At 34.2% G+C, this 27,818-nt stretch overlaps 1 protein-coding gene across 2 annotated transcripts in view; it reads right to left on the bottom strand.

The window, feature by feature from the left end:
* The window catches only part of Sik2 (salt inducible kinase 2), a 116,368-nt gene that overhangs the window by 85,122 nt on the left and 3,428 nt on the right, over nt 1-27,818 (bottom strand). For both annotated transcript variants that reach the window (XM_047516200.1, XM_047516201.1), the window contains exons 2-3: nt 18,970-19,086; nt 16,433-16,496 (exon numbers count right to left, since the gene is read on the bottom strand). In XM_047516200.1, coding sequence (XP_047372156.1) covers nt 16,433-16,496; nt 18,970-19,086 — 181 coding nt within the window. The remainder of the gene's footprint in view (nt 1-16,432; nt 16,497-18,969; nt 19,087-27,818) is intronic.

Below are 27,818 nucleotides of genomic sequence, written 5' to 3'. Positions count from 1 at the left end.
GTAGCAGTTTGGATCCAAAATGGTTCAGATTCTCTTGCTTTACCACATGGGCAGGTTATATTTATAACAGGAGAAAAGGAAGTGACATACAGAATATGGAGGTGAGGTAGAGACAGCCTGAATGATTACAGCTCAAGTCCATATCATTTGAATATGGTAAAGCAGAGGGAAAAACTGAATAAACCCTCTAGCTTCCCTTGTTTTTAGTTACTTGCTTTTATCAACAATTTTAGAGGCCATGTAGTCAAGCAGTATATTCCCAGTAGCTTTGCTATAGATAATACTTCTGATGTATGGGGTCATGATGGTAAAAGATGCGAGGAACTTGGAGGTCACTCTTGTCTAACTCAATCCAGCTGAAACCCCCAATCCTTCACTTGGGTCTGCTCAAGTGCTCAGTGGGCGTTCTTTTGACACCATCACCCTAAGCCACAGTCTTCTGAATATGCATCCTATGAAGAGCCATGAAGTTTGATTACATATGTGTAGAACACCAATTAGTTCACTTTTTCCAGCCTCCAATCACCCTTTTCCATGCCTTAGACTATCCTGCTTTTTTATTCCATAAATAACTCCTAAACCCTACCCTTGGGGAGGTGAATTTGAGCTTTGAGTCTCCTGTCTCCTCATGTTTGGCAGACTTTTTTTCTTATGCAAAACTCTTGGTTTCAGTGATTGACATGTTATGCAGTAGGCAAAACAGGCCTGTTTGGTAACAATGGTTTCGACAGCTGGCCATTGTGAATGAGACTCAGCTACTTATTTAGAAAAGTAGATTACAGTCTGTTTACACATCGGTTACATTTCAATACTGACAGAGAAATCTTTAGGCAAACTTAAAATACTTAGGGAGGAAGATTTAAAGCAAAAGTAACACACACACATAGAGTTGAGCTATGGCTGAGCTGAAATAAGATCCAAGTCTGTGACTACAAAGTGTACTGCCTCTTCTATTGTACATATAGGGAATTTAATGGGAAATAAAATTAGAAAAAGAAGCTAAGTCTATAACATAAAGGACTTTAACTGTACCAAACAGGTTTGTAGATGAGAAGGAATTATGGAACATTTTTTGAGAAAAGAAGCAACAATCTAAGTGGCATTTTAGATTAAACTGACAACTACACACAACAGATTGATAAGAAGATGAATATGGTGCACACTTGTCTGAGCTACTTGGTAGCTGGGGAGGACTGCAGGTTCGAGGCCAGCCTAGCCAATTTAATGAGACCCTGTCTCAAAATTTAAACAATGAAAAGGGTTGAGGAGGTAGCTAAGTGGCAGAGCACTCCTGGGTCCAATCTCTAGTACAAAAAAATAAAAAAATTGATACGGGAAAAACTGTAGATTAGATTCTGATGTGCTAATCATAAACTGGATGTGCATTAGTAAGGGACTAAATTATGGTTAAGGCAGTGGATATACAAAATAAATGAAAACAAATGATAAATATTTCAAAGAAAATCTGCAAGATTAGGCAACTGATAAAGAGTTCACAGAGAGGGAATGAATAGAATTCCTCCTCTTAGGGGATAGGAAAATGAAACAGACCATGATCTTAAAGACAAATCAGGAAAAGAAACCTGTCACAGAAGAGAATTTCCAAGAAAAAAAAAAAAAAAAAAAGGACAGTGTTTGCTAAGTTTCAAGTTGCTGCAGTGAAGACTAAAAAGAAGCAGGCAGACTGGTCACTGCTTCACTGGTGACCTTTATCAGATGCTATATTGCCACTGAATCTGTAACTCTGCACCCTGCAAATATGCACTCTGCTTGTTAGTAACTGTCTATCTCTGGTTTTTCTAAAGAACTCTTCTTGCACTTTCCAACAGGAGTCATCACAAAATGTAATATAGCAGGGATGTCAGTGTTTTTAATACTCCTTTAGGCAGTACCATCCTCCCCAAATTCAAGAGAAAAAACCTAATAATTATTTCTTGAATGAAAGGTCAAATAAATGGCTTACAGTGGGATAAAGAAGCAAAGAGAAAATGTTATATTATTTAATATTTAGTTTACCAATAGTAAATCTGGAAATCTAAATTTTTAAACCTCTGATATTTAATGACAGAAAATTGTAATAATTAATTAGTGATCACACAAGAACAAAAGGGTTGATGAGCTAGGAACTGGGAAGAGTTTGTGATCTGCAAGACTAAATCAAACTACAGATGAAAATGTTAGGCTAAGATCAACAGGGATCTTAAGAGGTAAAGCAGACACAAAAAACAGCAACAGAAGTAGGAGTGTTCCCTGCCCAAAGGTGTATATAGGAAAAAGAAAGGGCCAGAGGCAACCAATAGCATTATTAATTGAAATAGCACTATTTGGGGTGCAGTCAAGTCTAACCACTTTGGGTTCATACCCTGCATAACCCATCCCTGGGCAGTGACAGGATCTGATCCCAGAAAGGAACAATATGTTTTAGATCTTAGAAATGAAGGGCAGTGTCCTGGGTCACCTGGAAGGAAAGGGAAAAATGGATTCTCAGTAGATCAGTCATCAAGATAATCTAGCCCAGAAACACTTGCTATTCACTCCTCTTCTCTCACTGAAAATTCTTGGGGTAAAAAACACCCAGTGGCAGGTCTTGACTCTTTTCCTAGGGAGGTTGCATAAACAGAGGTAGGAAAGAGCATAATAAGGCGTTTCAATGATAAAGATGCATATACAATCAGAATGAGCAAACTCTTGAGGAATGTAAATTCCATTTAAGACAGAAAATTAGTTCAACAAATGAAAAAAAAACCTCAAGGAAACAAAGTTAAAACATAATTGGAATAAAATTTTAAAGATGTAGTAACATGAACTAGATTTATCCTTCATTTAGAATAATTAGGAAACTGCCATATGTGTGTGTGATATGTGTGTGTGTATCTGTTGTCTATCTATCTATCACACAACTGTTTTCAGACACTGGACAACAGGCAATGTAAGACTATGATTACTGAAAGAGAAACAAATTAAATGAGGCCTAGGATCTCCTTGTTTTCTGCCTCCAGGCACTTTATGAGCTTGGCAAGGACAGGGATCCCAACAGAAAGGTCTTCAGAGGTCTTACTTGCTTAGAGACCTCTTTTTGAAAACTTAAAGGATATTTTCCCAAATGGGAAGAAAAAAGATCATCCCCTATATGCGGACTATGGTTTTCCTGTTTTATCCCAAGTAGAAAATCTATCCCTCTCACCACCTTAATTTGCAGATGAAACCTACCTCTGGTTCTCCCCTTTCACAAAGAATTAGTTTTCTCTGAATTAATTCAATCTTACTGAAATTCCTAATACAAAAATTAGCTTAAAAAACATTGATCCTAAAAACAAAACAAAGCAAAAAAAACAAAAAACAAAAAACAAAAAACTAAGGGAAAAAAAAAAAAAAAAACCACCCCAAAACCAGAAATTAGGGAACAAATCAAAACAGACGGCCAAAGTTCTCACATTAACAGAATCTGGGTGGATATAGTTATGGCCAAGATCAGAACAGCTGATGTTTCTCTCTCTCCCTTCACTGCAACCAAGCTATAGCTGCCAGACTCAGGAATACTCACTGCTCACAGTACAGAATGTCAGCTCTGAACCATAACTAAAGGCAGGCAGCCAATAATCAGCAGGAGATAGCTGAAATTTAAAATAAACATTAATAGGAAAACAGGACTGCTTTTCAGAAACCTGTCAACTCAATTAAGGCCTATTTATGCTTCTACTTCCAAACCTATGAAGTTTAGAAACAATTTATTAACTCTGGCAAATCTCTTCATCAAATATATGTTCAGAAACTCAACTTCATTTTCTGAGATTTATAGATATCAACTATGGATCTAGAAAACTATGAACTCCTCCAATACAGTGATCAAGTCACTCATTTCTTTCATTTCTAAACTCATACAACTCAGATTTCTGTTCCTTGATATGCTGAGGAAGATAGACACTGACGTTCAGAAATGTTATGTGACTTGCCCAAGGATGTTTATGTTAGAAGCTTATGGCAGAACTAGGATTAGCACACAGACCTTACTCCTGGCTTTTCTTTTAATGTCTGACCCAATTTAAACAAAGACAGGAGAGAGAGCAATAACAACTGCTTGAATCATGAATCATGCTGGCACTTTCATGTAGTTACTAGTTTCTCTAAAAGTTAACTAGAAAGACTTACATATAATCCAATTAGACCTGACATCTTCAAAGATAACTTCATCACACACATCTAATAAAAATTCAAAGGGAAAGATCCTAAATAGACATCCAAGGACTGTCTAATTTTATCTGCATGAATTCAACATTTGCATACCCTTTCGAAGTACACACCAATTTAATATCTTTCCACACTGACATCAACCATCTTCAGATGTGTGAAAGTGTTTGCCTATACATCTGCACGGCAGATTATGTTCAGTCAATAAAACCCATACAACATATCTTAGGATATGGCTGGAAAAGATTGTTACATCAATTTCATACTAACTTTTAATTTTTTACAGAAGGCAATGGGAGTTACAGAAATACTCTAAGCAGAAAAATGATAAAGATGATATCTGTATTATAGAAGGATCATTTTGACAGTAATACAGAAAACATTTTAGAAGAGGGACAAGTCTGGCGGCAGAGGGACCCTAAGCTGTTGAAGTAATTTAAATGAGAAATGATGAAGTTCTGAACTAAAGCAATGGTGGAAAAAAACTGGAGAAGTGAGAATGAATTTAAAGAAATATTGGAATCAGGACCCTCGTTAATAATAAGTTAAAAAGAAGAATTAAAACTTAAATTAGAATCCTATTGGTCAAATAAAGTGAGTGAAAAAAATGTTAAACTCATAGTAGAAAGCAAATAAACTACTTTTCTAATATTACCTTCAGGCTGTTAAGACAGTACCCAACAGCCATAAAAAATTGTCCCTTAGGTTCTCTCAGTAAGCAAGTGTCTAAAGGCATTTTTACCAAAACAAAGCCCTTTTCAATTATCACAGCTGGCATCCTAATATGTTACCATTGAAAGGGAAAGACAGGAAATGAATCAATAAACCTCAGGCACATGCTCAGCCTGGAAAGACACAGCATATCAAGGAGCAGAAATCTGAAAACAAAGTCCTTGGGTAATTTAATTACCAGGCCGGAATCTGCTGACTGCCGGTTTAATTGTTTGAACAGTGCCCAAATTGTCTGAGGAGGTGACCACCCTAAGATTTTGCACTATTTACTGCATGTGACCACATGGACAAATATGAAAAATAGTTATAAGGGATATAGGCTTCTTGAATAACTTTAATTAACCACACCTAGGATTCCAAAGGAAAAAGTTAAAGTCAAAACTTTATCATTTATAAATAAGCCAAGGCTCTTTTTTAGCAAATTGATTTGCCATTATGTAGTCTAGGCTGCCAAACAAGAAAAATAACATTTATCAGGGAATGAGCACCAACTGCTATATAAGAACTGGTAGACAAAGGTCACCAAGATTAAACGTACAAGCTCTTATTTACCATGATATTCTGCAAAGGTTATTTTAAGGGAGGTGTGGGAGTTGGAAGAAACTGCAGGGTGGTAAGTACTCAAAAACTGCTTCGTATACTAGAGGAAGCCAATTTTCTCCCTTGATTCAGTTAGTATTTCCTCATTCATGTTTATCTCCTAAAGAGTAAACACTCCTTTCAAAAACTGAACAAAGAAGTATCTCAGACTACTTGACCTGGCAGTGTTCTCCTGTTGGCTTCACTGAGTAAATAAGATCTATAAGGTCAAAGAGGACTCTTAGACCATTTATTGAACAGGCTTTTATTAAATGCTTTGTACTGTGCTAAGTCCTCACCAGAAGCTGACAGTCTGTTAGAGATAAAAGACAGACATAACAATGAAAGGCAGTATGTAGAATGCCTATAATTCTAGCAACACAGGAGGCTGAGGCAGGAGGATCACAAATTTGAGACTAGTCTGGGCAATTTGGTGAGACCTTGTCTCAAAATAAAAAATAAAAAGGGCTAGGGATGGAACTCAGAGGTGAAGCATCTTAGGTTCAGTACCCCCCAGCTAAAAGGTAGGTAGATAAAACTTTAAAAATGAGATGTAACTAGAATAAATAAATAAAAACAAATAAAAAATGAGTTGTTCAGGAAAGAGAATTACATAGAATACTTTTATAAGAGGAAATCAACATGGACAAACAATTGAGAAAGACAAAATTAACTGAGGAGATGAAAGTTCACTTAGAACTTCTGAAAAGGTAGCTTTATAGGGTTCTGATCAACATGAACACAGATTTTTGAATCAGAAATTATGTTCTATTTTGAGAACCAATATAGGATCAGCTTAGTTATGGGTTTTGTAAAAGAGAGTCATTAGATTTGTAAGAAGTCCACTGGGAAGTTTCCAAAGTATTGAGTAAAGGAGCCCAAAAAAGTTTCCTACTTCCATTATAAAGGGGATGAGAATTTAGGGCCAAAACTACATATTACATCAAGAGGAATTGTTATATTCACTATAGTGGACAAAACCATTAAATGTCTTCCTAGTTTCTAGTTTTTAATGATAAAATGGTAAAATATTCATCAAGATTTAATTCAATTAAATGGTATGCTAAAGGAGATGAGGGGAGGGCAAATGATCCTTTTGGCTGAAGAAAGAGAAATAAGTAAAGTCAGTGAGCCAGAAGAAGTTGTTAAATTCAAAGAACTTTAAGAGAACATATAACTAGTTAGTATACCAGAGGTAACGGTTATAAACTCAGGGTACAAAATCAAACTACAGTTTTGTTTGAGTAATGCTACTTATTTGCTTACTTGCTTTGTGATCCTGGGCAAATTGTTTAACCTTTCTGCTTCTCAGTTTTTCCTATTGTGTGTATGAATGAATACACAGGGGTGGTGGTGCTGGGAATCAAGTCCAGAGCCTCACTCATGCTAGGCAAATACTCTACCACTGAGCTATATTACCAACCCTAAAATGGAGACATTAATAGTATCCATTAAGTATTGAAGACACAACCTTCACTGTTATTATTTTTAAGGGCAGAGTGTTTAGAGTGTAATAATTCTTTTTTTTGGGGGGGCGGGTATCAGGGATTGAACTCAGGGGCACTGACTGACCATGAGCCACTTCCCCAGTCCTATTTTGTATTTTTATTTAGAGACAGGGTCTCACTGAGTTGCTTAGCACCTCACCACTGCTAAGGCTGGTTTTGAACTTGCAATCCTCCTGTCTCAGTCTTTAGAGTGTAATAATTCTTGATGGCTCTGTTAAATACCCTGGACTTTATTCCCAAGCAACACAAATCCCTGAAAAGTTTTAACAGGATCAGATTTTTATTTTAAAAAGATTACTTAGTACCTCCTATAAGAAATCCCAAAGGGAAAATTTATTTTAGAATTTATTAATGAAGTCTTGTTTTCTTTCAGGAATAGGTACCCTTCTTTCTCTTCAATAAAATTCTGTACATGATTATATTTTCCTTTCACTTTGACAGCCTGAAAGATCGCAGCCAAATGTGAAGCTCTTAGGCTTGAAGTATCTGCATATTTTTGTTCCTTTTCTCCCCCCAACAATTGTTTTCTACTCTTACCTGTGTTTTCTGGTTCAGCTCTCTTGTTATTTATATTTTAGAATTATTTTGGAATTATTCTTTTTTTAAAATACTTTGGCTCTTTGTGGAGTGAGATCCAATATAATTAATCAAACAAAAATAAAGCATAAACACCACAGCTTCACAATGTATGAATCATGCACTGTAGATACACTCCCAGCATGCCGCCATAATTGCTCTTTTGGCGTTAACCTAGTCAGATGGAGCAAGAAAACCAGATGGCACAGGAAACCTCTCTCTATGCAAAGAAGCAGAGGAGGAGCATGCAGACCTAAGGCTTTCCCTGAATTAGCCAGCAATCATGCCAGGAGCAAAAGAGAACTTGAAAGTGGCAAAAAGCTGGGAAGTTACGTACAGGCTCAAGGCTAGGGTTTTTTTGTTTGTTTTGTTTTGTTTTTGCGGTGCTGGGGATTAAACCCAGGACCTTGTGCATGTGAGGCAAGCATTCTACCAACTGAGCTATATCCCCAGCCCAAGGTTAGGGTTTTTAATTTTTAAATATGAATGTTTTTTCTAGAGTCTTCACCCACTTTATAACTTTCAGTCTTTTTACTGCCTACTTTCCCAAATCATGAGACTACTTTGTTGCTTTACTTAGTTCTCTCCAGAATTTTGATTTCTCAGCCTTTTCAAGGATGACCTCTCTGACTACTGTAACTGTTACATGCATTTGACCTTTCACCATTCTAATCCCCAACCTGGGACATTCATTCATATTGTCTACTTTTTCTCCTCTAAGGTTGAGGAGCACAGCTGGCTGTAAGCTGACCACAAACTCCCACACTGCTAATTATTGATCCTCTTATTCATGGCTTGACTGTCATAGGAGCACTGCTAACTGTTATAAACCATTCCCCACTCTACAGTGTCTGATGTCTCGTCTGCTACATTTCAGAATGGATTAAATCTGTCCTCTATGAACACACTCATCTTCCTTCTCTTCTACCACAGAGTTCCCCTGTACTGACTGCATCCTTGGCACGATCTCTAATTCTCACTGTAATAACACCTACGCACGCCTCTCAGAGGAGGACAAGTCCTCTCCTCTAAACTAACCACGCTCCGTGCTCTTGTCCATCATCTCTACTCTGGGAACCTGTTTTATCACCTATCTCTTCTTTCTGTCTATATTTTTTTCTTTTCTAGGTTCTTCAAACACCAAGATCACAAGGAAAATCATGACAAAATAATGAATTATATAGACCCTAACCATCCCTCAGTTTTCTCTTTCTCCCCTTACTTCCACCTTGAAAACCTCAAAACCTTTCTCCCTTTCTTAACCACCCATGTATCCTTAACCTCTTGAAATATGTCTGTGGCTCTCAGTTTACTGGGTATTTTTCTTTAAAGTAATTGGTAATTTCTTTCTCTCTCTCTTTTTTTTTTTTGGTACCGGGGATTAAACCCAGGGGGTGCTTAATTACTAAGCCACATACCCAGCCCTTTTTAATATTTGATTTAGAGACAGGGTCTCACTGCATTGCTAAGTGCCTCACTAAGTTGTTGAGGCTGGCTTTGAACTCTCAATCCTCCTGCCAAGCCTCCCAAGTACTGGGATTACAGGCGTGAGCCACATGTCTGGCTGACTGGTGATTTCCTGATGATCAAATACCCCCACTCCACTCCAAGCTCTCTCCTACTTTGGCTACTCAGGACAGAGACTATTTCAAAGACACTCTTCAACCTCACCAATGTCTTTTTTCTGCCTGCCTTCTATATGAAGGCATAATTAAAAGTCCCTTATTAGCTTTCTTCATTCTGAGATTTCATTGTTGAAGTTTCCCTTATCACTTCTATGGAGGTAATTCTATAACCCATATCTTTATTCTAAACTCTTCTTTTTTGAGAGAGAAAAGAATTTACTGAAGTATAATTTACATACAATAAAATGCAAAATACTGGGTGGTTATTTAGATAAGTAATTTATACTCTGTGTGACTGCCATTCAAAACAAAAATATTTCCATTATCCAGGATACTTCCCTCTTGTCCCTTTCAATTCAATTTTCCTCTTTCCCTAGAAGTAACCATTTTTCAACTTCTATTACCATCCATGTATTGCCTGTTCTACAACTTTACATAAACAGAAACATATAGTTTGTATCCTTTTGTGTTCAGGTTCTTTTGCTCAGCACAATGTAAGATTTATCCACATTTTGCATGTGTAAGTAGCATATTCCTTTTTCCTGTTGAGTCACCTTCCATTGTATTTCTACACCACAAATTGTTTTGGATACCTTCTCCTGCTGATGGACATTTGGGTTGCTTCTGCTTTAGGCAGTTGTTAAAAAGCTGCTATGAGCATTCTTGTACAAATTGTTTTTATAAAATCCATTTTTATTTTTCTTGGGTTCGTGCACATGGTAGCACATGCTCTACCACTGAGTTACAGCCCTACCCTGACAACTAACATCTTAATGCAGACATTCAGCCTCTTATATCTAAATAATTAAAATAGTCTCTTAAATGGCCTCTTCCCTCTTCCTTCAGACGACACATCACTGTTGTATTTACCTCCCTAAAAATGTCCTTTCATACATCATCACCTTTTGGCTTAAGGATGACCATTCTAACAAGCAATCTTAACCCTTATCCTAACACTCTAGGGCTTTCACAATTGGTCCTTTCACATCTCTCTAATATGCTCATACATATGGGAGTACAGGAAGAATTCAAAAGGGAATCCAAAGATTCTGCCTAAAAGAGAAGAAAAGTCCAGAAGTGGCAATATACGCATATTATGCAAATGGAAGTAAATTCAAACTGATCTACCACAAGAAGTGAAAGTGGTTGCTTCTGAAGAGAGGGACATAGGAGTAGGGAGGATGGAAGACTGGTATTTTCTGTAACAAACCTTGCAGAATTATTTGACTCCTTTACGTTTACTAGCACCAGTAAATGTTTTACAAAAAATAAAACTTAAGATGATAGAAAGATACAGATCAAAGAAGACAGGAAGGGAGGGAGGGAGAGAGGAAAGTAAGGAAGGAGTGAAAGAGGGAAAAAAAAAAGAAAAAGAAAAAGCTGAGTGCAGTGGCACATCCTATAATTCCAGCCTCAGGAGGCCGAGGCAGGAGAATTGCAAGTTCAAGGCCAGCCTCAGCGACTCGGCAAGAAGTTGTCTCAAAGTAAGAATTGAAAAGGACTGGGATGTAGCTCAGTGGTAAAGCACCATTGGGTTCAATTCCTAGTACCAAGTCAAAACAATGAAAGAAAGAAAAACAGAATGATTTGTTAATTGAGGTGAATATTATATTCTAATTTGGTTGTCCATACCTAAGGATAATCAACAGATCTACGCAAAGAATAGTTGGATACATCAATTGTCTTAATGGAGCTATCCTAGTTTGGATTTTATCCAGTAAGCAATAGGGTGTTAAGTGAAAGTTATTCAACACAATTGTGATAAAATAAAAACAATATATTTTGGAAGATTAAACAGGAATTATATTGAAATGTACTTGACTGGGGAAGAAACAAACTATGGTAAAAAATGAGATCTTCACTAATTGAGACCAGAGGTGATGAAAGTCTAGTTCAGGGTGATGACTGTGGAAACAGAAGGATTTAATTTCAAGTAATTCTGCAAGAACACTGGATATGATGTGCTGGCCAACTAAACATGAAAGTAAGGAAATAAAAATAAAAAAGGAACATAATACCCTTCAAGCACAGAGTAGGCACTGAAGAAAATACTTGCAAAGTAAATAGTGATTCCAAAGTTATAAAACTGAAAGATAAAGCTTAATCTATAGTCCTAAATAGATAGTTTAATACTGTTTGTGTGGCTATTTCTCACTTAGGTCTCCAGCTGACTTAAAACATTTTTGGCTTAATTCACTTAAAATCTTATATATGTATATTTTTTACTATTTGATTAATGTTGCTTGGACTATAGGTGCTACAAGAAACTACAACCCTTTTACTAAAAACCATTCTCATGCCATTACCTTGTTTTTAAAATTATTTTTAAATGATTATTATAAAAACTCAGAAAATTAAAGATAACTAACATGACTGTGTTTCTGTTTTAGAAAGATAATTCTGGAGACAGTGTGAATTATAATTAGAAGAAGGTTGCATAACATAGATAAGGAAGAATGAGGACCCTACCTGAGGCATTAGCAGTGGGTATAGAGAAATGGGGACTTCTTCAAGAAATACTTAGGAAGTGTAGGGGCAGGATTTTAAACTACCTGAAGAGGGATGGGGGAGAAGAAATCAATACTGACACCAAGGTTCCCAGTACAGATGACTTTATACAAGATGAAACCAAGGAAGGAAAAGTACCAAAATAGTTTTTGTTAAAAAAGACAATAGAATGGTTGGGCTATTAACTGTATGACAAAGTCAAAATAAAAATAAATTGGACTCACTGATCTCCAAATTCCCTTCAGAGTCTTTCATTCTAAAATAGTGAAGACTATCCAAAGTTTTCATCATCTTTTAAAATTAAATTTTATTACTCATTATCTTCAGTGCTCAAGAAATAACGGCACCAGGAAAACAACTAGCATTCACTGTCCAACTTTCCTATATTTTTCAGAATTTTCTTTTCAGAATTTAAATTACACATTTACTCTAGACATTTAAAAATAATTTTTATGTATTTAAAATCTCCAAATCATGCCTCAATTTATATGATTAATGTGATACAAACCTGTTTCAGGAATTTGGATAAGTTTCAGGAGTTTTGCTAAGGCAAGAACAGAAATTGAGACAATCCCATTTTTATAGAAAGTACACCTAACATGTAAACAGCCATTTCTAGTTTAATGAAACTAGAGCTTAAAGTTTAAAAAACTTTCCCCATGGGTAAAGGCTTAAAAATCTTTCTCTTGTGGGGCATGGTGGTGCATGCCTGTAATCTTAGGGGCTCAGGAGGCTGAGGCATGAGGGCTGTAAGTTCAAAGTCAGCCTCAGCAACCTTAGTGAGGCCCTAGGCAACTTAGCAAGACCCTGTCTCAAAATAAAAAATTGAACTGTCTGGGGGTATGGCTCAGTGGTTAAGTGCCCCTGGGTTCAATCCCTGGTACAAAAGCAAACAAACTAAAAACAAAACAAACAAACAAACAAAACCTCACCACCTCTTTCTCTTGACCTCACTGTCCTTATCTCTTGTTTTGGATAAAAAAATACACACATAAACACACACACATTTTGTTCATGTGAGTGTGTGTACATGTGCACTAGGAATTGAACCCAGGGCCGTCACCTATGCCAGGCAACCACTCTCTACCACTGGGCTACATTCCTGGCCTCACTGTCCTTATCAACTATCTCCCCATTTCTTTTCTTCCTTTTTGCAGCAGAACTCCCTTGAAGAGTCATCTATTTTGACCTCTTCATTTTTCTTCTTTAAACCCCTTTAATCAAGCTTTTGGCCCAGTTGTTCCACCAAAACTGCTCTTGGCAACTGCCAAATATAAAGGTAAACTGTCATTTTTTCACTGTTCTTGACCTATCAGCATCATCTGACACAGATGTTCACTCCATCCTCCTGAGATTACTTTGTTCACTTGGTTTCCAGGATACCACATTCTCTTTGTTTTCTTCTTTGTTTTGGCTCATTTGCTGGTTTCTCCTTTTTTTTCAACCTTTTAATGTTTGAGTGCCTCAAGTATGAGGCTTTGTTTTCTTCCATAATTATATTCACTACTCACTACTTAGGTGGTCTTCATCTATGGAGGTATCTTACTGATTTTGTCTTTCAAAATGTATTCTGGGTTTGACCATTGTGACTTACTGTACTGCTTCAAACCAGATCTGAGCTATCATCATCTGCTACAACAGCCTCCGATCTGATCTTTCTGTTTCTATCCCTTCCCACTACAGTCTATTCTCAACAAACAGTGTGTGTCACAGTGATGCACCTAAAATGCTAAATTATATGCAGTTCACTTCTCTGCTGAAATCATGTTGAGAATGGTTCCCTAATTTTATTCAAGGTAAAAGTCAAGAGTCCTTAAAATGGCTTACAAAGGTCCAAATCTGCCCCACTCCTAACTCAGATCTACTTTCTGACACCATTTTCTGCTAATCTTGCTCACTCTTGCTCTTTCCTCTTGCTTGCTTCTCTCTAGCCCTACTAGCATCCCTGCCATCCCTTGAACACACTAAGCACACTGCTGCCTCAGGGCCTTTGAGTTTACTCTTCTCTACCTCTGGATAATCCCCCTCTCCCCATAGTTACAGGACTATGCTTTTGAATCTTTGTTCAAATGTCAGTGAGGTTTGCCTTGATCACTCCATTTAATATTGCAACCAACTCCCCCATTCCCCATCCCTTTATTCTTGCATGTAAAGAAGCAGGAAAATTTGAATCTATCTGAGGAGAAACACTCCACCAGTCCTGAGAACTGACAAGTGATGCTGGAATTAGCACACAGGGACTTTGAAAGTTATTAACTGTACTCCAGATGTTCAAAAAACTAAGTAAAGACATGGAAGTTGTAAAAAAGTTTCTAGTCAAGTTCCTTCTAAACTTGTACCATGTCTTAGATGAAAAATATACTGGATGGAAAAAATGGCAGATTAGACACTGCAGAAGATTAGTGAATTTGAAGATGTAGGAAATAGCAGCTACAGAAAATGAAAGAGCAAAAAAGAAATTTCTTTTAAATGGAAAAGAGTATCAAGTGAGCTGTGAGTCAATTTCATACATGTTTGACTAGAATCTCTGAAGGAGAGGAGAAAGAAGTGGGACAGAAAAATTAGTTAAGAAAACAACAGTTAAAAATGCTAAATGCCTAAATTGGATGAAAATACTACATTTACAGGTCTAAGAAGATCTGTGAACACCAAGAAAAAAAAAATCATGATGAAAACCAAACAAAGGTAAATCATAATCAAATTATTAGTGATAACCAGTGATAAATAAGAAATTTTAAAATCAGACAGAGGAAAAAAAAGCCATACTACATTGATAGGAATTTAAAAAATAGCAGATTTATTATTTACTCATAACAATGCTAATGAAAAGACAAACATAATCTTTAAAGTACTAAAAAAAGAAAAGACAAAAGAAAACCAAAACTGCAATCTAGAATTCTATATCTAGTGGAAATCTTTCATAAACAAAGACAGGGCCAGAGCATAGCTCATCACAGAACACTTGGTTAGCCTGTTTATGAAGCCCTGTATTCAATGCCAACCAAAAAACCCAGACAAAATAAAGACTATTTTACTGATCAAAAGCTGAAAAGATTTCATCACCTATACTATAGGAAATACTAAAGTAAATCTTCAGGCAAAAGGAAAATAACCCTATATGAAAATATGAATCTACACAAAGGAGGATCAAATTATGCATGTACATAGAGGAATGTGGCATGCAAAATGTGGCAATGGTAACAACTTCAGTAAGCGTGTAAGGGTTTATAAAAACATTGAAATTTTTATAAAAGATACCTGCTAAAAGAAAAATAACAAAACTATATTGTGTGGTATAAAATAGGCATAAGTAAAATATTATAACAAGAACATAAAGGTGCCAATCCCAAAAAAACCTATGGCCCAAATGTATTCTCTGATATGTAGATTCTAATACATGGGGGTGGGGATAGAAGTTCATTGGAGTTGACAAAGGGGAATAAAGGGAAGTGAAGAGGAATGGGAATAGGAAAAACAGCAGAATGAATTGGACACAACTTTCCTATTCTCATGTATGAATAAACCACAGTGAAACTCCTCATCATGTACAATCACAAAGATCCTAATTAGAATAAATTACATTCCGTATATGTATATGTCAAAATACACTCTCTACTGTCATGAATATCTAAAAAGAACATAAAGGCCAGGTGGGGCAAAATAGAAGTATACATTTTAAGGTTCTTATACTATATTTGATGTGGTAAATATTTCTTGAAGGTGGACTGTGTAAATCAAAGACTTGTATATGAATGCTCATAGGAACTTAGGCATAAGAGCCCAAAACTGAAACCAACCCAAATGTCTGTCAACAGATGGATGGATAAGCAAATTGGGGTGTATTAATATAATAGATGACTACTTGCAAGAAAAATAAATTATATGTTGATATACACAACAAAATGGATGAACTGCAAAACAATTATACCAAGGAAAAGAAGATAGACTAAAAGAGTACATATGGTATGATTACATTTATATAAAATTCCAGAAACTACAAACAAATCTATAGAACAGAAACAGAAAGTGGTTGCCTGAGAGTACAAAAAAACTTGAAAATGATGGATATCTTTATTGTGGTGATGGTTTCACAGACATGTGTATGAATATCAAAACTTTTCAAATTGTACATATTAATTTAACTATGTACAATTTATTGTCTGTGAATTATCCCACAATAAAGCTGTTTAAAAAACAAGTTTTGGAATTAATTATTTAGGCACCAGAATACTGTGGCTACATGAAGTAAAAACAAATAGATATTTTAGATAAAAGTTAGAACTAATAGAATACTTTTAATTTTTAAGGGTTAGAATGGATCATAAAGACCAGCTAATTGAATACTTTTCTTATTAGAAGAACAAATAAAGGAACAAATCCCTAAGGACTTATAGCTATAGTGACACAATGACAGGGATTATATCACCATTATATCCTCAATACCTAAACCATAGCATATTCCCATACCTAAGCATTCACTGTCTGATCTTTCCCCTGGAAAGAAAAGTAAAAAAGAATATAAAAGTAAAGAAAACCTCCCTTGCAACATGACTGAAAGTTTCTCCCTATTTCTGATTATCATCTTTTAATACTTATAACAGAATTAATAAGCAGTGCTTTCCATATTACCAACTCTTAAATAAGCAGAAAAATGAACAGGAAATAACCCATCCCAGTAGATTAGTGACATTAAAAAAATTAAAGAAAAAAACTTACCAAAAATTTCTCCATTTTTGGCATATTCTGTCACAAGGTACAACATACTCTTGGTCTCCATTACCTATTGATACATAATTTCATATTAGTCTCACAGAAAGGACTGCAACTTACCACAACATTCTACATGGTTACCTAAACTGAAAGTATTAATAAAAAAAAATCAGTTATGAACAATTCAGAGAAGTGTATAAGACACTATCTGCATGCTAACATTTTAATGAAAAATCCAGATCATTTTTCTAAATGTGTCCATGGACCAGTAGGAGTAACATTGTTCTGGTGCCTGTTAGAAATGAGGAATCTAGGGCTTCATCTTGGACCTACTGAATTAGAATTTAAGAAAATTGCCAAGTGATTTGTATGGACCTGAAAGCTTGAGAAGTACTAACATGGGTAATGGAAGTTTTGAAGATCAACTTCACCACCACTTCACAGAGTTTTTGAGCCCTGAGTTTTCATGGTACCCTTGATTAAGAAAAGAAAAATACCCAGCACCGCAAAAAAAAAAAAAAAAGAAAAAGAAAATGGAAGAAATTCATCTATCTTGCCTGTAGCCTAGCTAATCTGGTACAACATAGTATTCTTACTCCTGTACTTTAATATTGTTACAAAGTACTGCAATTGTAAAACATTGTTTGAATGCTTCTTCACAGCTCTATTGCTATATATTTTTATTTAATTTTTCAAGGTTCAGAAAGTATGTTGTCACCAATTTGACTTTTCAAACTATACTGAATACGTGTCTATTTAGAAAGGAAACTAAATTTTAGATTCAAGATGTGTGATTTTTAGATTTGCTTCTCTGTAACACTCTTGTTATCTACTGAAAGGCTAAAAACTAATTTTGTTCTAAAATGTAGATTTAGGACTATTCTCCATCAACACAAAAAACTAAGAGCTACTTACAATTTGGGCCTAAGCAAATCAAATAGTAACTCAACTTTAATCAATTATTTAATACAAAAAAAGACAGAATTATTGTGTGAATCATGGTAGTTTTATCTTCAGTTTAGCTTATGGTTTATAAGATAATTACTAGAATATGATTAGTCTCTTAGAAGTATTTTCTTCAGGAATTTTAAAAAAAAGTTTAAAAAAAGAAATACACTGATAAAAATTTGACCTAAGAGGCCTCTATAGTTTTAGAATTTTAGGAATTGGTTTGAGTGGCACACATTAGCTTTTCATTCTTGGTCTCCAATGTTTTTTATTGTAAATTTCTATCATAAATGTTAGTCAAGGGAGCTGGGGAGTTATAACTCAGTTGGCAAAGTGCTTGCTTTACATGCACAAGGCCCTGGGTTCAATTTCCGGCACCACCCAAAAATAAAAAAATGTTAGTCAAATATATACGTAGGTGTACATTTACATGGATACACACATAGATATGTACTTATGTACATAGAGATACACAAATTATATACACGTCCCATTGTATAAATATACCAAGTACACTATAAAATGCACATAGGAAGACACAATAAACCTAACAGAAGTTCTGAAGATTTTTTTCTTATACTTCCAAGGATACTTTTTCTAACCTATTTGAGAGTATAGTGGCGTGATACTGAATTGGGTCTCTGAGAAAAGTAAGGGCTATGATTTGTAAGCCAATTTCTGAGGTATATATTAATGTGATGTTAGTCAGCACACTTCTAAAAATTTAACAATCAGTATCACAGGCCAGTATAGGCCAAGTCCAGAATGCCATGGGTGTAAACATCATACTTTGAAGATGAAAGTCATAGTTTAGCATACTGGGACCTTTCAGTTTAGAAGTGCTCTGATTAAAAATGTCATATAACTAGTGAATAGAAACATAAAAAATGGTTTATTTACTTTATCTGTAAAATGAGCCCCCTCAAAAAAAGATTTGGTGCTAACCTACAATTTAGGTCTAGGGAGGGAAAAATAGAAGTTCCCTGGACTAGATAAAGGGGAATGAAGGGAAGGCAGTGGGGAGTGGAAAAGGAAAGACAGTAGAATGAACTGGACATAACTTCCCAATGTTCATATATGAACACACAACCAGTGTAACTCCACATTGTGTACAACCATAAGAATGGGAGGTAATGTATAATGTGTCAAATTCCACTGTCATGTATACAGTAGAATATAAGAAGAACGAATAAAAAAATTTAAAAAAGATTTGCTATAGGTATTACAAAGTATGCCACTAAGTAATATTGCATTTCATAAAACATAAGGAGTATGCTTTTTAAATAAGCACAAGTGCCATATCTTCATTTCTGGTACCACCACCAAAACCCAGAAGGCTTAGGCAGGGCATCATAAATGCACAGTTGCAAAATAAATAACTAGCAATTGAGAGACAATTTAAAATTACTTAATTAGCTTCTGATTTTCAGATTTTTATTTAAACATAATACAGAAAAATAGATGTGTTTGGCTTAATAAAAGTATATGTTCATCCTTCTTTTATAGATTAAAAAAACTAACATAAAAGGAAAAATCATGATGCAAAACAGAGACCTGAAAGTGGCAAGCCTGAAGAAATACAAGGCTAACCATACCTGATAAAGTTTGATGATGTGAGGGTGGTCTAACATTTTCATTATTTGTACTTCTCGGTAGATTTTCTCAAGGTTCACTGCATCCAGCTGAGACTTATCTATTATCTTTATTGCCACCTGTGTCCCAGAAATAAATACAATCAGTATATAACAGTTAACATTTTCCAGTTCAGAATCCATCTAATAAATGACATCTGAGACTTTGCCTGTTAGTTACTATGACAATGATAGCTAGTTTAAATTCAATGCATTAATTCATTTATTCAACAAATATTTTTTAAACTCTTACCACGTGTAAGGCACTGCAGTAGATTTTGTTTGGCAGTGTATTTAGTGTGCAATGAAGACTAACTCTGCAAAGTTGCTTTAATAAAACATGTTTTATTTTAATACAACTATAATGCTTTTTTACTTCATCTATAAACTGAATAAAGTCTTATCAGTTTCAATCAATTATCTCACTGTCAAGTACCTACAAAGTAATGATCTGCCAAACAAAAAGTAGATTAGAAGTCAGTTTCAATTGAACTGAAATACTATTTTTCTAGAACAGCAGGTAATAGGTTCTAAATAACACAGACATATCTTTCTGTGGGGGGAGTTGTATATAAAGAATTGAAATTCATCTACATGAAAAAAATATCAACTGGATTAAATTTCATTTTAAAAATAAAAATGCAAAAACCTCAAACGTGAGCAAACACTACATTTTAAATTTCTAAAAGGAATTTGATTTCAGAAAATATGGCCTCATTCTGTCAAAACGAAATAGGAACTCAAACAACTCCAAGGTTAAGAATTTGAAGGAATTAATTTTAAGGAGAAATAACTGGGCAGTCAGAAATCAACAATCACACAACTTTTTTCATGCAACTAAAAAGAACCAAGTTTTAAAAAATGAGTAGATATTTGGTTGAAAATAAGGCAATCTGATTTAAAAATAATTTTCAGATAACTGATGCCTCAACTTAATTCTAGTCAGTTTTGAAGAAACTCTAAAATGTATTTCACATTCTATAAAAAAGTATTCTCAACATAATTAACCTTACGATGCTTCAAAGTAAATTTTAATATCACTTATGTATGGCCTCTAATAGTTCTACACTTTTAAAAAGTTATGCAAGAGAATAGGACTAGGCATAGCCTGTTCATAATTTTTCTCTGCTTTTCTTATATCTGGGCTGTTCTTTGCTGTTAACCCCAAAGCCTACAATAAGGTTTATTTCTTCCCTCCTGTATTTCTAACTTGTTATGCATAGCTTCTTTCTGATTTGAAGTAATTGTAACCCACAAAACCAACCAAGCTTCTCAGGGGAAATCAGATTACTAAACATAATGTGTAAAATTAAATTATTGCCTCAGAAGAAAAGGGTTTTCTAGGCAGTAAAGTATGTGAGTTCTGTGAAAGCTATTTTCTTTTTGTTTGGTAATGTTTTATTATTGTAATCAAAATACTTGTATTAAACTGTAATTGCCAGACAAGTAGTCTGATTAAAATTGTATTTGCTATTAAAGATACTACTGGTCCACCTCAAACATGAAGACATTTAAAGAAATTCTTTCTCCAAAATTAAGAGTATGACAAAATCCAGTATTATCAGTTACTTTGACTAACTTTGGGTAAAAGTTGCCACATGTTGGCTAAGTGTGCACTAAGTACTGTGTTTCTAAGTATTCCTTAGAAAGGTACATGAAATTTCACAGATGTGCATATTTTGAAGAAAATGTCTTGTCCTACAATTTCTGGAGTGAGTCTAGATACCAGCACCCACTCCTCAACAAAAAGTTTTTATTAAGAAATGGGTCACAATAACTTAATAGAGTTGCAGAGAAGGAATTATTATTATTATTTTTTACAAATTACATGATTAATATCATTAGAAAATACTGTATACATCTTGAGTATAATAGTTAAAGTTTTTAAATACAAATGAAAGCAAGGTATTACACAGATATTTCCTCTTTTTATATTCTTTGGAACCTTGCCCTCAACAATAAAAAAGTTAAAAAAAATAAATAAAATTAAAAAACAAAATATAAATTATCCAATTAAACTTTAATAAAAATTATAAGCCTCATTTTAAACTTCTCAACACAAAATTCTCATATGATAATTCTGTCTTCAATTTCATCTTGGGTCACAGAATATACATATCCACAAATCTATGTAATTATATCTTTACAATGTTACCTCTTTTTGTAAGGCTGCCTGCTATCAGAGGATGCTGCTTCTTTAAAGAAAAAGGTGAGCAAGTATTAGCATGCTCTTGTAATAGGGGTAGTCTACCTGCTTTAACAAAAAGACCCAGAATGTATAATGATTCAAGTACAATAGAAGTTTATTTCTTGTTCATGTAGAAGAATTGGATGGGTAAAGTTAGTTAGCAGACATGACATTCAAAGTGGCATTTCTATATTTAAGGTGTTTTTCTAATGATACTTTGAAGGCTGTTTCTACTATAGCCATAAAGAGGAAAAGAGCTCAGAAGGGACTCTCATAGGTTTTTATGAATGAGGTTCAGAAGTGGTGCACACTATTTCTGCTCATCCCAAAAGTCAGAACTCAAGTCACATGACCACTCCAAACTACAAGAGAGGAAGAGAAAGTCTAGTTGTAAGCCCAGAAAGAAGAAACAGTGGATTTTTTGGTGCATAGCTAGGAGTCTGCCGTACTTGACAGAGCTCTTTACCAAGAACTTCCCCAAAATATAATAATGATGGTGACTTTCACAATTAGATAGCACTTTTTAATTTTACAAGACACTTTAGGGTCTTCTATCTCATTTAACTCTGTGAAGTAAATGGAAGTAGTAGTATATCCCTGAATTTACAAAACCAAGATTCAAAAGGTGTCACATATTAGCATTCACAAAATCAAGTTCAATTCCCAGCACCAAAAGTGGGGAAAAAGAATCATATAATCTTCCAAGTTCCTAAAGCTTTAGTAAAGCCCCTCCAAACCTTCTAACTCCAAGTTCAGTCTTTTTTACTACTTCAGAGAGTCTACAAGTCACATTTACCAAACAATTATTTTATGCTAGGAATGATGCCTGTGATATAAAAATGAATGAGATGTGGTTCTTATCCTCAAGGAATGTAATAGGTCTGTGACAACAAAATGAACAAATTTTATCAACGAAAATAAAATGTATCTTGGGATTTCCCCAATGGTGTACTGAAAGTTCCCAACTTACAAAAAAGTTGTGTTCCAATAGTTTATTTTAAAGCTAAGTATAAACTTAGAATTCTGGGAATTCACTCTCTTTAGTTCTGAACGTAGTACCAAGGACAAAACCTGCATGGTTATAAGCAAGTCAAGAAGGCCAAGCAAAATATTCCATAGTTGAAGGGTTTCTTTTGTTGTTGTTCACCTAAACTATTCAATTAACTCTTAGTTATACATGCATTATCTTAAAAAGAATAAATATATAGATTTTTATGGCAATAGGTTTCCTCTCTAACTTGGGATATAAACTAGAACAATTACTATCATACCAAATTCCACATAAAGTTGTAACATCGAATATTCAACCTCAGAAATCCTTAGGAAAATGTGAATTAAAAAGAGTAGTATATTTACAAAGATTAAAAAACAAACACCCTTATGAACTAAGGTTTAATGAGATCATCATTTTTTATAGGTTGCTGGTAGGAAAATAAAATAGGCTATAATTTTTTCTGGAAAGCAATTTGGTGGTCTTTCTTAAGAATCTTAAAAATCATCCATTCAATTAAACCCAAGGATTCTGTTTCTGAGGAATTATTTGAAGGAAATAATCTACAAAGATGATAAAGACTTTTGTGCAAATATATCCAACATAGTATTACTTATCCTTTAAAAATAGAAACAATAACCAGAAAATAATTACATGAATTATGGTTACATTTATATTATGACTATAATAAAATGTTTCCTTTTAGTAGTAACATGGATAAATGCTTAAACTAAAATATTAAATAGGAAATCAGGAGATTAGTGAAGTCTCAACACAAAGTGTGGGTAGAAAAAGACTAGCTAGGGTTGTGGCTCAGTGGTAGAGTGCTTCCCTAGCATGTGTGAGGTACTGGGTTTGATTCTCAGCACCACCTATAAATAAATGAATGAAATAAAGGTCCATCAACATTTAAAAAAATGCTTTAAAAAAAGAAAAAGACTTGGAAAAATTAGAAACAAATACGACCAAATTTTTTTCTGCCTAAATTTTTTGTGCAAATTGTTTTCAATGAGCATGTATTACTTTTTTAATCAGAAAAAAACAGAAAAAATGAAATGTCATTTAGAATATACGTTTAAGTTTTCATCTGTGAAACACTGTAATCATTTTCATTTTCTTATTTTCTAAATTTCTGAGAATATGGCTATATTGTTTTATAGACTTACATACTAAAAAGTCCACATACAGGGAAATGTTTCCAAGAATGTTAAATTTAAAAATCCACAAGTAACTATATAAAATACAAATTTGCAAGCACAAGAAATTAAGTGTAAGAACAGAAATGAAAACTGTCAAATTGATGAATAAAAGGACTTTCATTTTTCAAATTGTAATTTATCCTTCTGAAGTACCACGTACCATCATCCTTACCATACAATTAGATTTTTGAAGTTAAAAATAATTCACTTTTCAAGCTTACATAGATGGTGTCTAACTTACAATGTTTTGACTTTTTTTTTTTTTTTCAATTTTAGATGGTGCAAAAATTACATGCATTTAGTAGCAACTGTACTTCAAATGTTTTATCCTTTCCTCGGCTAACAATATCTAGCAAGATTCTCTTGATGCTGGGCAGCAGCAGTTATGTGCAACTCCCAGTCAGCGATGCTATCACAAGGATAAATAACCGGTACTCTATAGTACAGTGTGTTGCTAAGCACTGATGTTTGGTAGGTTAGCTGTAGTAATGCATTTAAATTCAATTTATAATGGATTTATTAGGATACAGCTCCATCGCTAAGTGAACGAACGAGTGTCTGTTCATCAAATCACCAGTGAAAATACAAGACATCAGCCTATCAGATGACTGCAAAGTCAGTGTGATTGAGTGGTCTATAACAAAAGGATTTCTGAAAGCAGTAAAAACACAAAAAAACCCCACAAAATTCTCTAGTTATTATTTCATAATATATAAACTAAACTTTCCCCCCATGTAATTTGATGTTAAAATACAAACATTTAGACAATAAAATAAATTCTCATTAATATTTAACTTTTTAAAACAGTAGGTAAGGAAAAGAGACTACAAAAAAGATAAAGGGGGCTGGGGAGATAGCTCAGTCGGTAGAGTGCTTGCCTTGTAAGAACAAGGCCCTGGGTTTGATCCCCAGCACCCAAAAAAAAAAAAAAAAAAAAAAATATATATATATATATATATGCTTTCATAACCACAAAAACTGAACTGAGAATTTTAAAAAATTAAGACTATCAAAGAAGTAACTAAAATTAATTTCCTAACTTAAAAATATTTAAACAGGGGCTGGGGAGATAGCTCAGTTGGTAGAGTGCTTGCCTTGCAAGCACAACGCCCTGGGTTCGACCCCCAGCACCCAAAAAAAAAAAAAAAAAAATTTAAACAGATCAACCAAAAGACGGTACAATTTAAAAAAATGGGCCAAAAACACAATTTATAAGACAATACAACTTGCCATAATGCTTTAATCAAAGTAATCAAATAAATACAAATTTAATTAACAAAACAGAAACAATTGGGTCAGTTAAAAAATAAAATTCACAAAGAATATTACTTCTCTCTACCAAGCTGTCAAAGATTTAAAAACTAGTATTTCTGAAAAATATGTGTGCTTCCTTTTGAAAATTAATGGGTACTCCTTTTCTGGAGGGTAATCTGGCATGTGATGCCATAAGATAGGTAATATACAGACTCCTTGACCCAAGAATTCCACTGCTATGGAATTACTCTGAGGAAATAATCAGGTACTTACACAAAAGTGTATGCAGAAGAATACCCTCTGAAAGATTATTTTAGAGAGACAGCAAGAAAGAAAAATAAACTAAATGTTTACTAATGGGAAACTGATTAAATAAAAACAACGAGGATTATATTCAAGAATATTATTTAACCATGCTTTATTTTATTTTTTTGGTACTAGGGACATTTAACCACTGAGTTACATCCCCACTCCTTTTTAAAAATGTTTTGAGACAGAGTCTTGCTAAGTTACTTAGGGCTTCAATAAGTTGCTGAGGCTGGTCTTTACCTTGTGAACCTACTGCCTCAGCCTCCTAAATTGCTGGGATTACAGGTATGTGCCACAGTGCCCAGCTTAACCATGCTTTACACAAGAGAGTTTCTTTTTTTTTTCCAAACTTGGGGAAATGTTAATAATATATAAAGTAAAAAAATACAAATTGTGCTGGGCACATGCCTATAATCTCAGCAATCTGGTAGGCTGAGGCAGGAGGATCTCATATTTGAGGTCAGCCTGGGCAACCTGGTGAGACCATCTCAAAATAAAAATTAAAAAGGCCTGAGGATGTAGCTCAAGAGTCAAGAGTCCCTGGGTTCAATCCCTGGAAATAAATAAATAAATAAATAAATAAATAAATAAATAAATAAATGGAAGAAGAAGGAGTTATACTAAAAAGGAAAGAAAGATATCATAAGAAATTCTGAAATCCACTTGACACCGAGGAAATGATCTGTAACCAGCAGTGGGCCATAAATCAAATGTCATCATTTGAATCCAAGAAGAGAAGCCAGTTTCAGTTGTTTCCAAATAAATGTTTTCTTAATTGTCTGACACTGAGAATTTCCCAGAGGATATAAAACCAGAACACATTAAACTCTGTTAAAGTTAAAAATTTCTACAGAACATAAAAATTTACACAACTCTTATTTTGCAAATTTTTCTCCTTCCCAAAAAAGAACAGATAATTTTGAACAATATTTCATAGGATAATTTACCGATTGTTATTTGTCTGTGATGCCTAGAAATGAGAAAATGGTTCTAGTAAAGCACGTATATATTCTCTGACAAATACAATTTCTGTTTGAACACAATTAAGATCACACATAGGCCTAGATGCAAATATTAGTGGTTAACAAGTACTTCTACTACACACAGTACAGCTGTTTCTTGAAATTTGGAATATTTTGCAGTGTGAGATTGATACCAAGATTACTGAGATGAGTCTTAAAATTTGAAAGCAAAATACAAAATCCAAACACATTAAAACATAAGTTCTTTTCAAGAAACATTATAATCATGGTGTAAAATGCCCTTCTCTTTGTTTCTGTCCTTGCTCTAAAAGGCAATTTTGAACTTTAACTATTTGGAAAGCTTTAAAAACTCCTACATTTTAAGGTAGTAGTTTAAGAATTATGCCTAAATATGAAAGTCCCAAAATGCACATAGAAAGCTTTTCAGTGAACAAAAGCAGTTTTCAGAAAGTTCTTAATTTTAGTTCTGCATTCCAGGTTCTCTTAAGTAGCCTAACACCTACATGCCATTTTAATAAGGTAATTTTTAGAACCTCTGTGAAAAATCTATTAAGATTCCATAGACCACACATCTACATGCTGTTTATGTAAGAACGCAAGAGGCATGGTGTTGAGGAAAATTCAGTTATCTGTCATAAAAAGAAGCTGAAAATAACTAACGATAGTTATCCCTGGGTAGTGATATTATATGTAACTATTTTCATTTATCTACACTTCTAAATTTCTCAATAGTAAACATAACAGATTTGGTAATAAAAATATGCAGCTCTTTAATGAAAAAATAATACCTTCTCACTTGGGAATTTCCCTTCTAGGAATTTACCAGCAATTCCTTCTCCCTAAAAAAAAAAAAAAAATCGCAAATGCAGACACAAAAATGTTCCTTGCCAATTACTTGCTATAAGTGAAAACTGAAAATAGTAATATTCAACAATAATGGAAACTGTAAGTAATATGGGGCTCATCCTGTGTATGCGTGAACAAGTAACAACTCTCATCAGCATGTACAACTATAATACACCAATAAAAAAATGGAAAAAATGGGTTCATCCACAAGGTAGAACACTATGCGACTATTATTAATGTTGTTATAAAGTTGTATACAATAAGCAAAATGCTTCAGCATTAGTGTTAAGTGGAAAAAACAATGTAATTTACATATGTGTATCATGAACTTTCCTCTATGAAATACGCATTAAAATAAGACTAGAGGGAAATGTGACGTAATGTTAAGAATGGTTTGTTCCCATTGGTGGAGGAAATTATACTTTTTTGGTACTATAGCTTCTTTATTCTTAACATTTTCTGTAGTAAAACATTTTTTAATCACTGGAAAACCAAAATGTTAAGGGCACAAGGGGCTCTGCTGCAATTTTACTCAAGAAACAAAAAAACTACACAGTTAGAAGGAAAAAGTTATTTTCTAGTATTTTATTCATAAAATAAAACATTACTCAAGGACACTCATAGACTAGAAAACTAGCAACTGCTATTTCCTAAAATAGTTTAATAGCCTAAATGCTATTATCCTTTTCCCATTACACTAATTTTATAAAATTAGCTTCTCTAATTCATAAGCCACAAACCAGTACTACAAAGCTTTTTATGAAGTATTATATTAGGAAGTTAGATTCTACCACCATCTGCCTTCCCTTTTGTATGCAAAATTTATAGAGATCTAACATACATATACCGCTTGAGATGGTATAATTATATTTCTTAAACAATGTTAAGCAGTTTGATAGATTAGATCAAAATGAAGATCTCTTTTTTCCTATTAATTTTTTTTTCCCTGAAAGGGAAACAGACTTGGATCTCCCAAGCTCTGGAGAAAATTTATTACTTTTGAGTGATACAGAACAAGAGATAGAGACAATTAAAAATAATTA

The sequence above is a fragment of the Sciurus carolinensis genome, chromosome 11 (assembly GCF_902686445.1).
Source record: "Sciurus carolinensis chromosome 11, mSciCar1.2, whole genome shotgun sequence".
NCBI lineage: Eukaryota > Metazoa > Chordata > Mammalia > Rodentia > Sciuridae > Sciurus > Sciurus carolinensis.
This window is presented reverse-complemented; position numbering and strand designations above follow the sequence as displayed.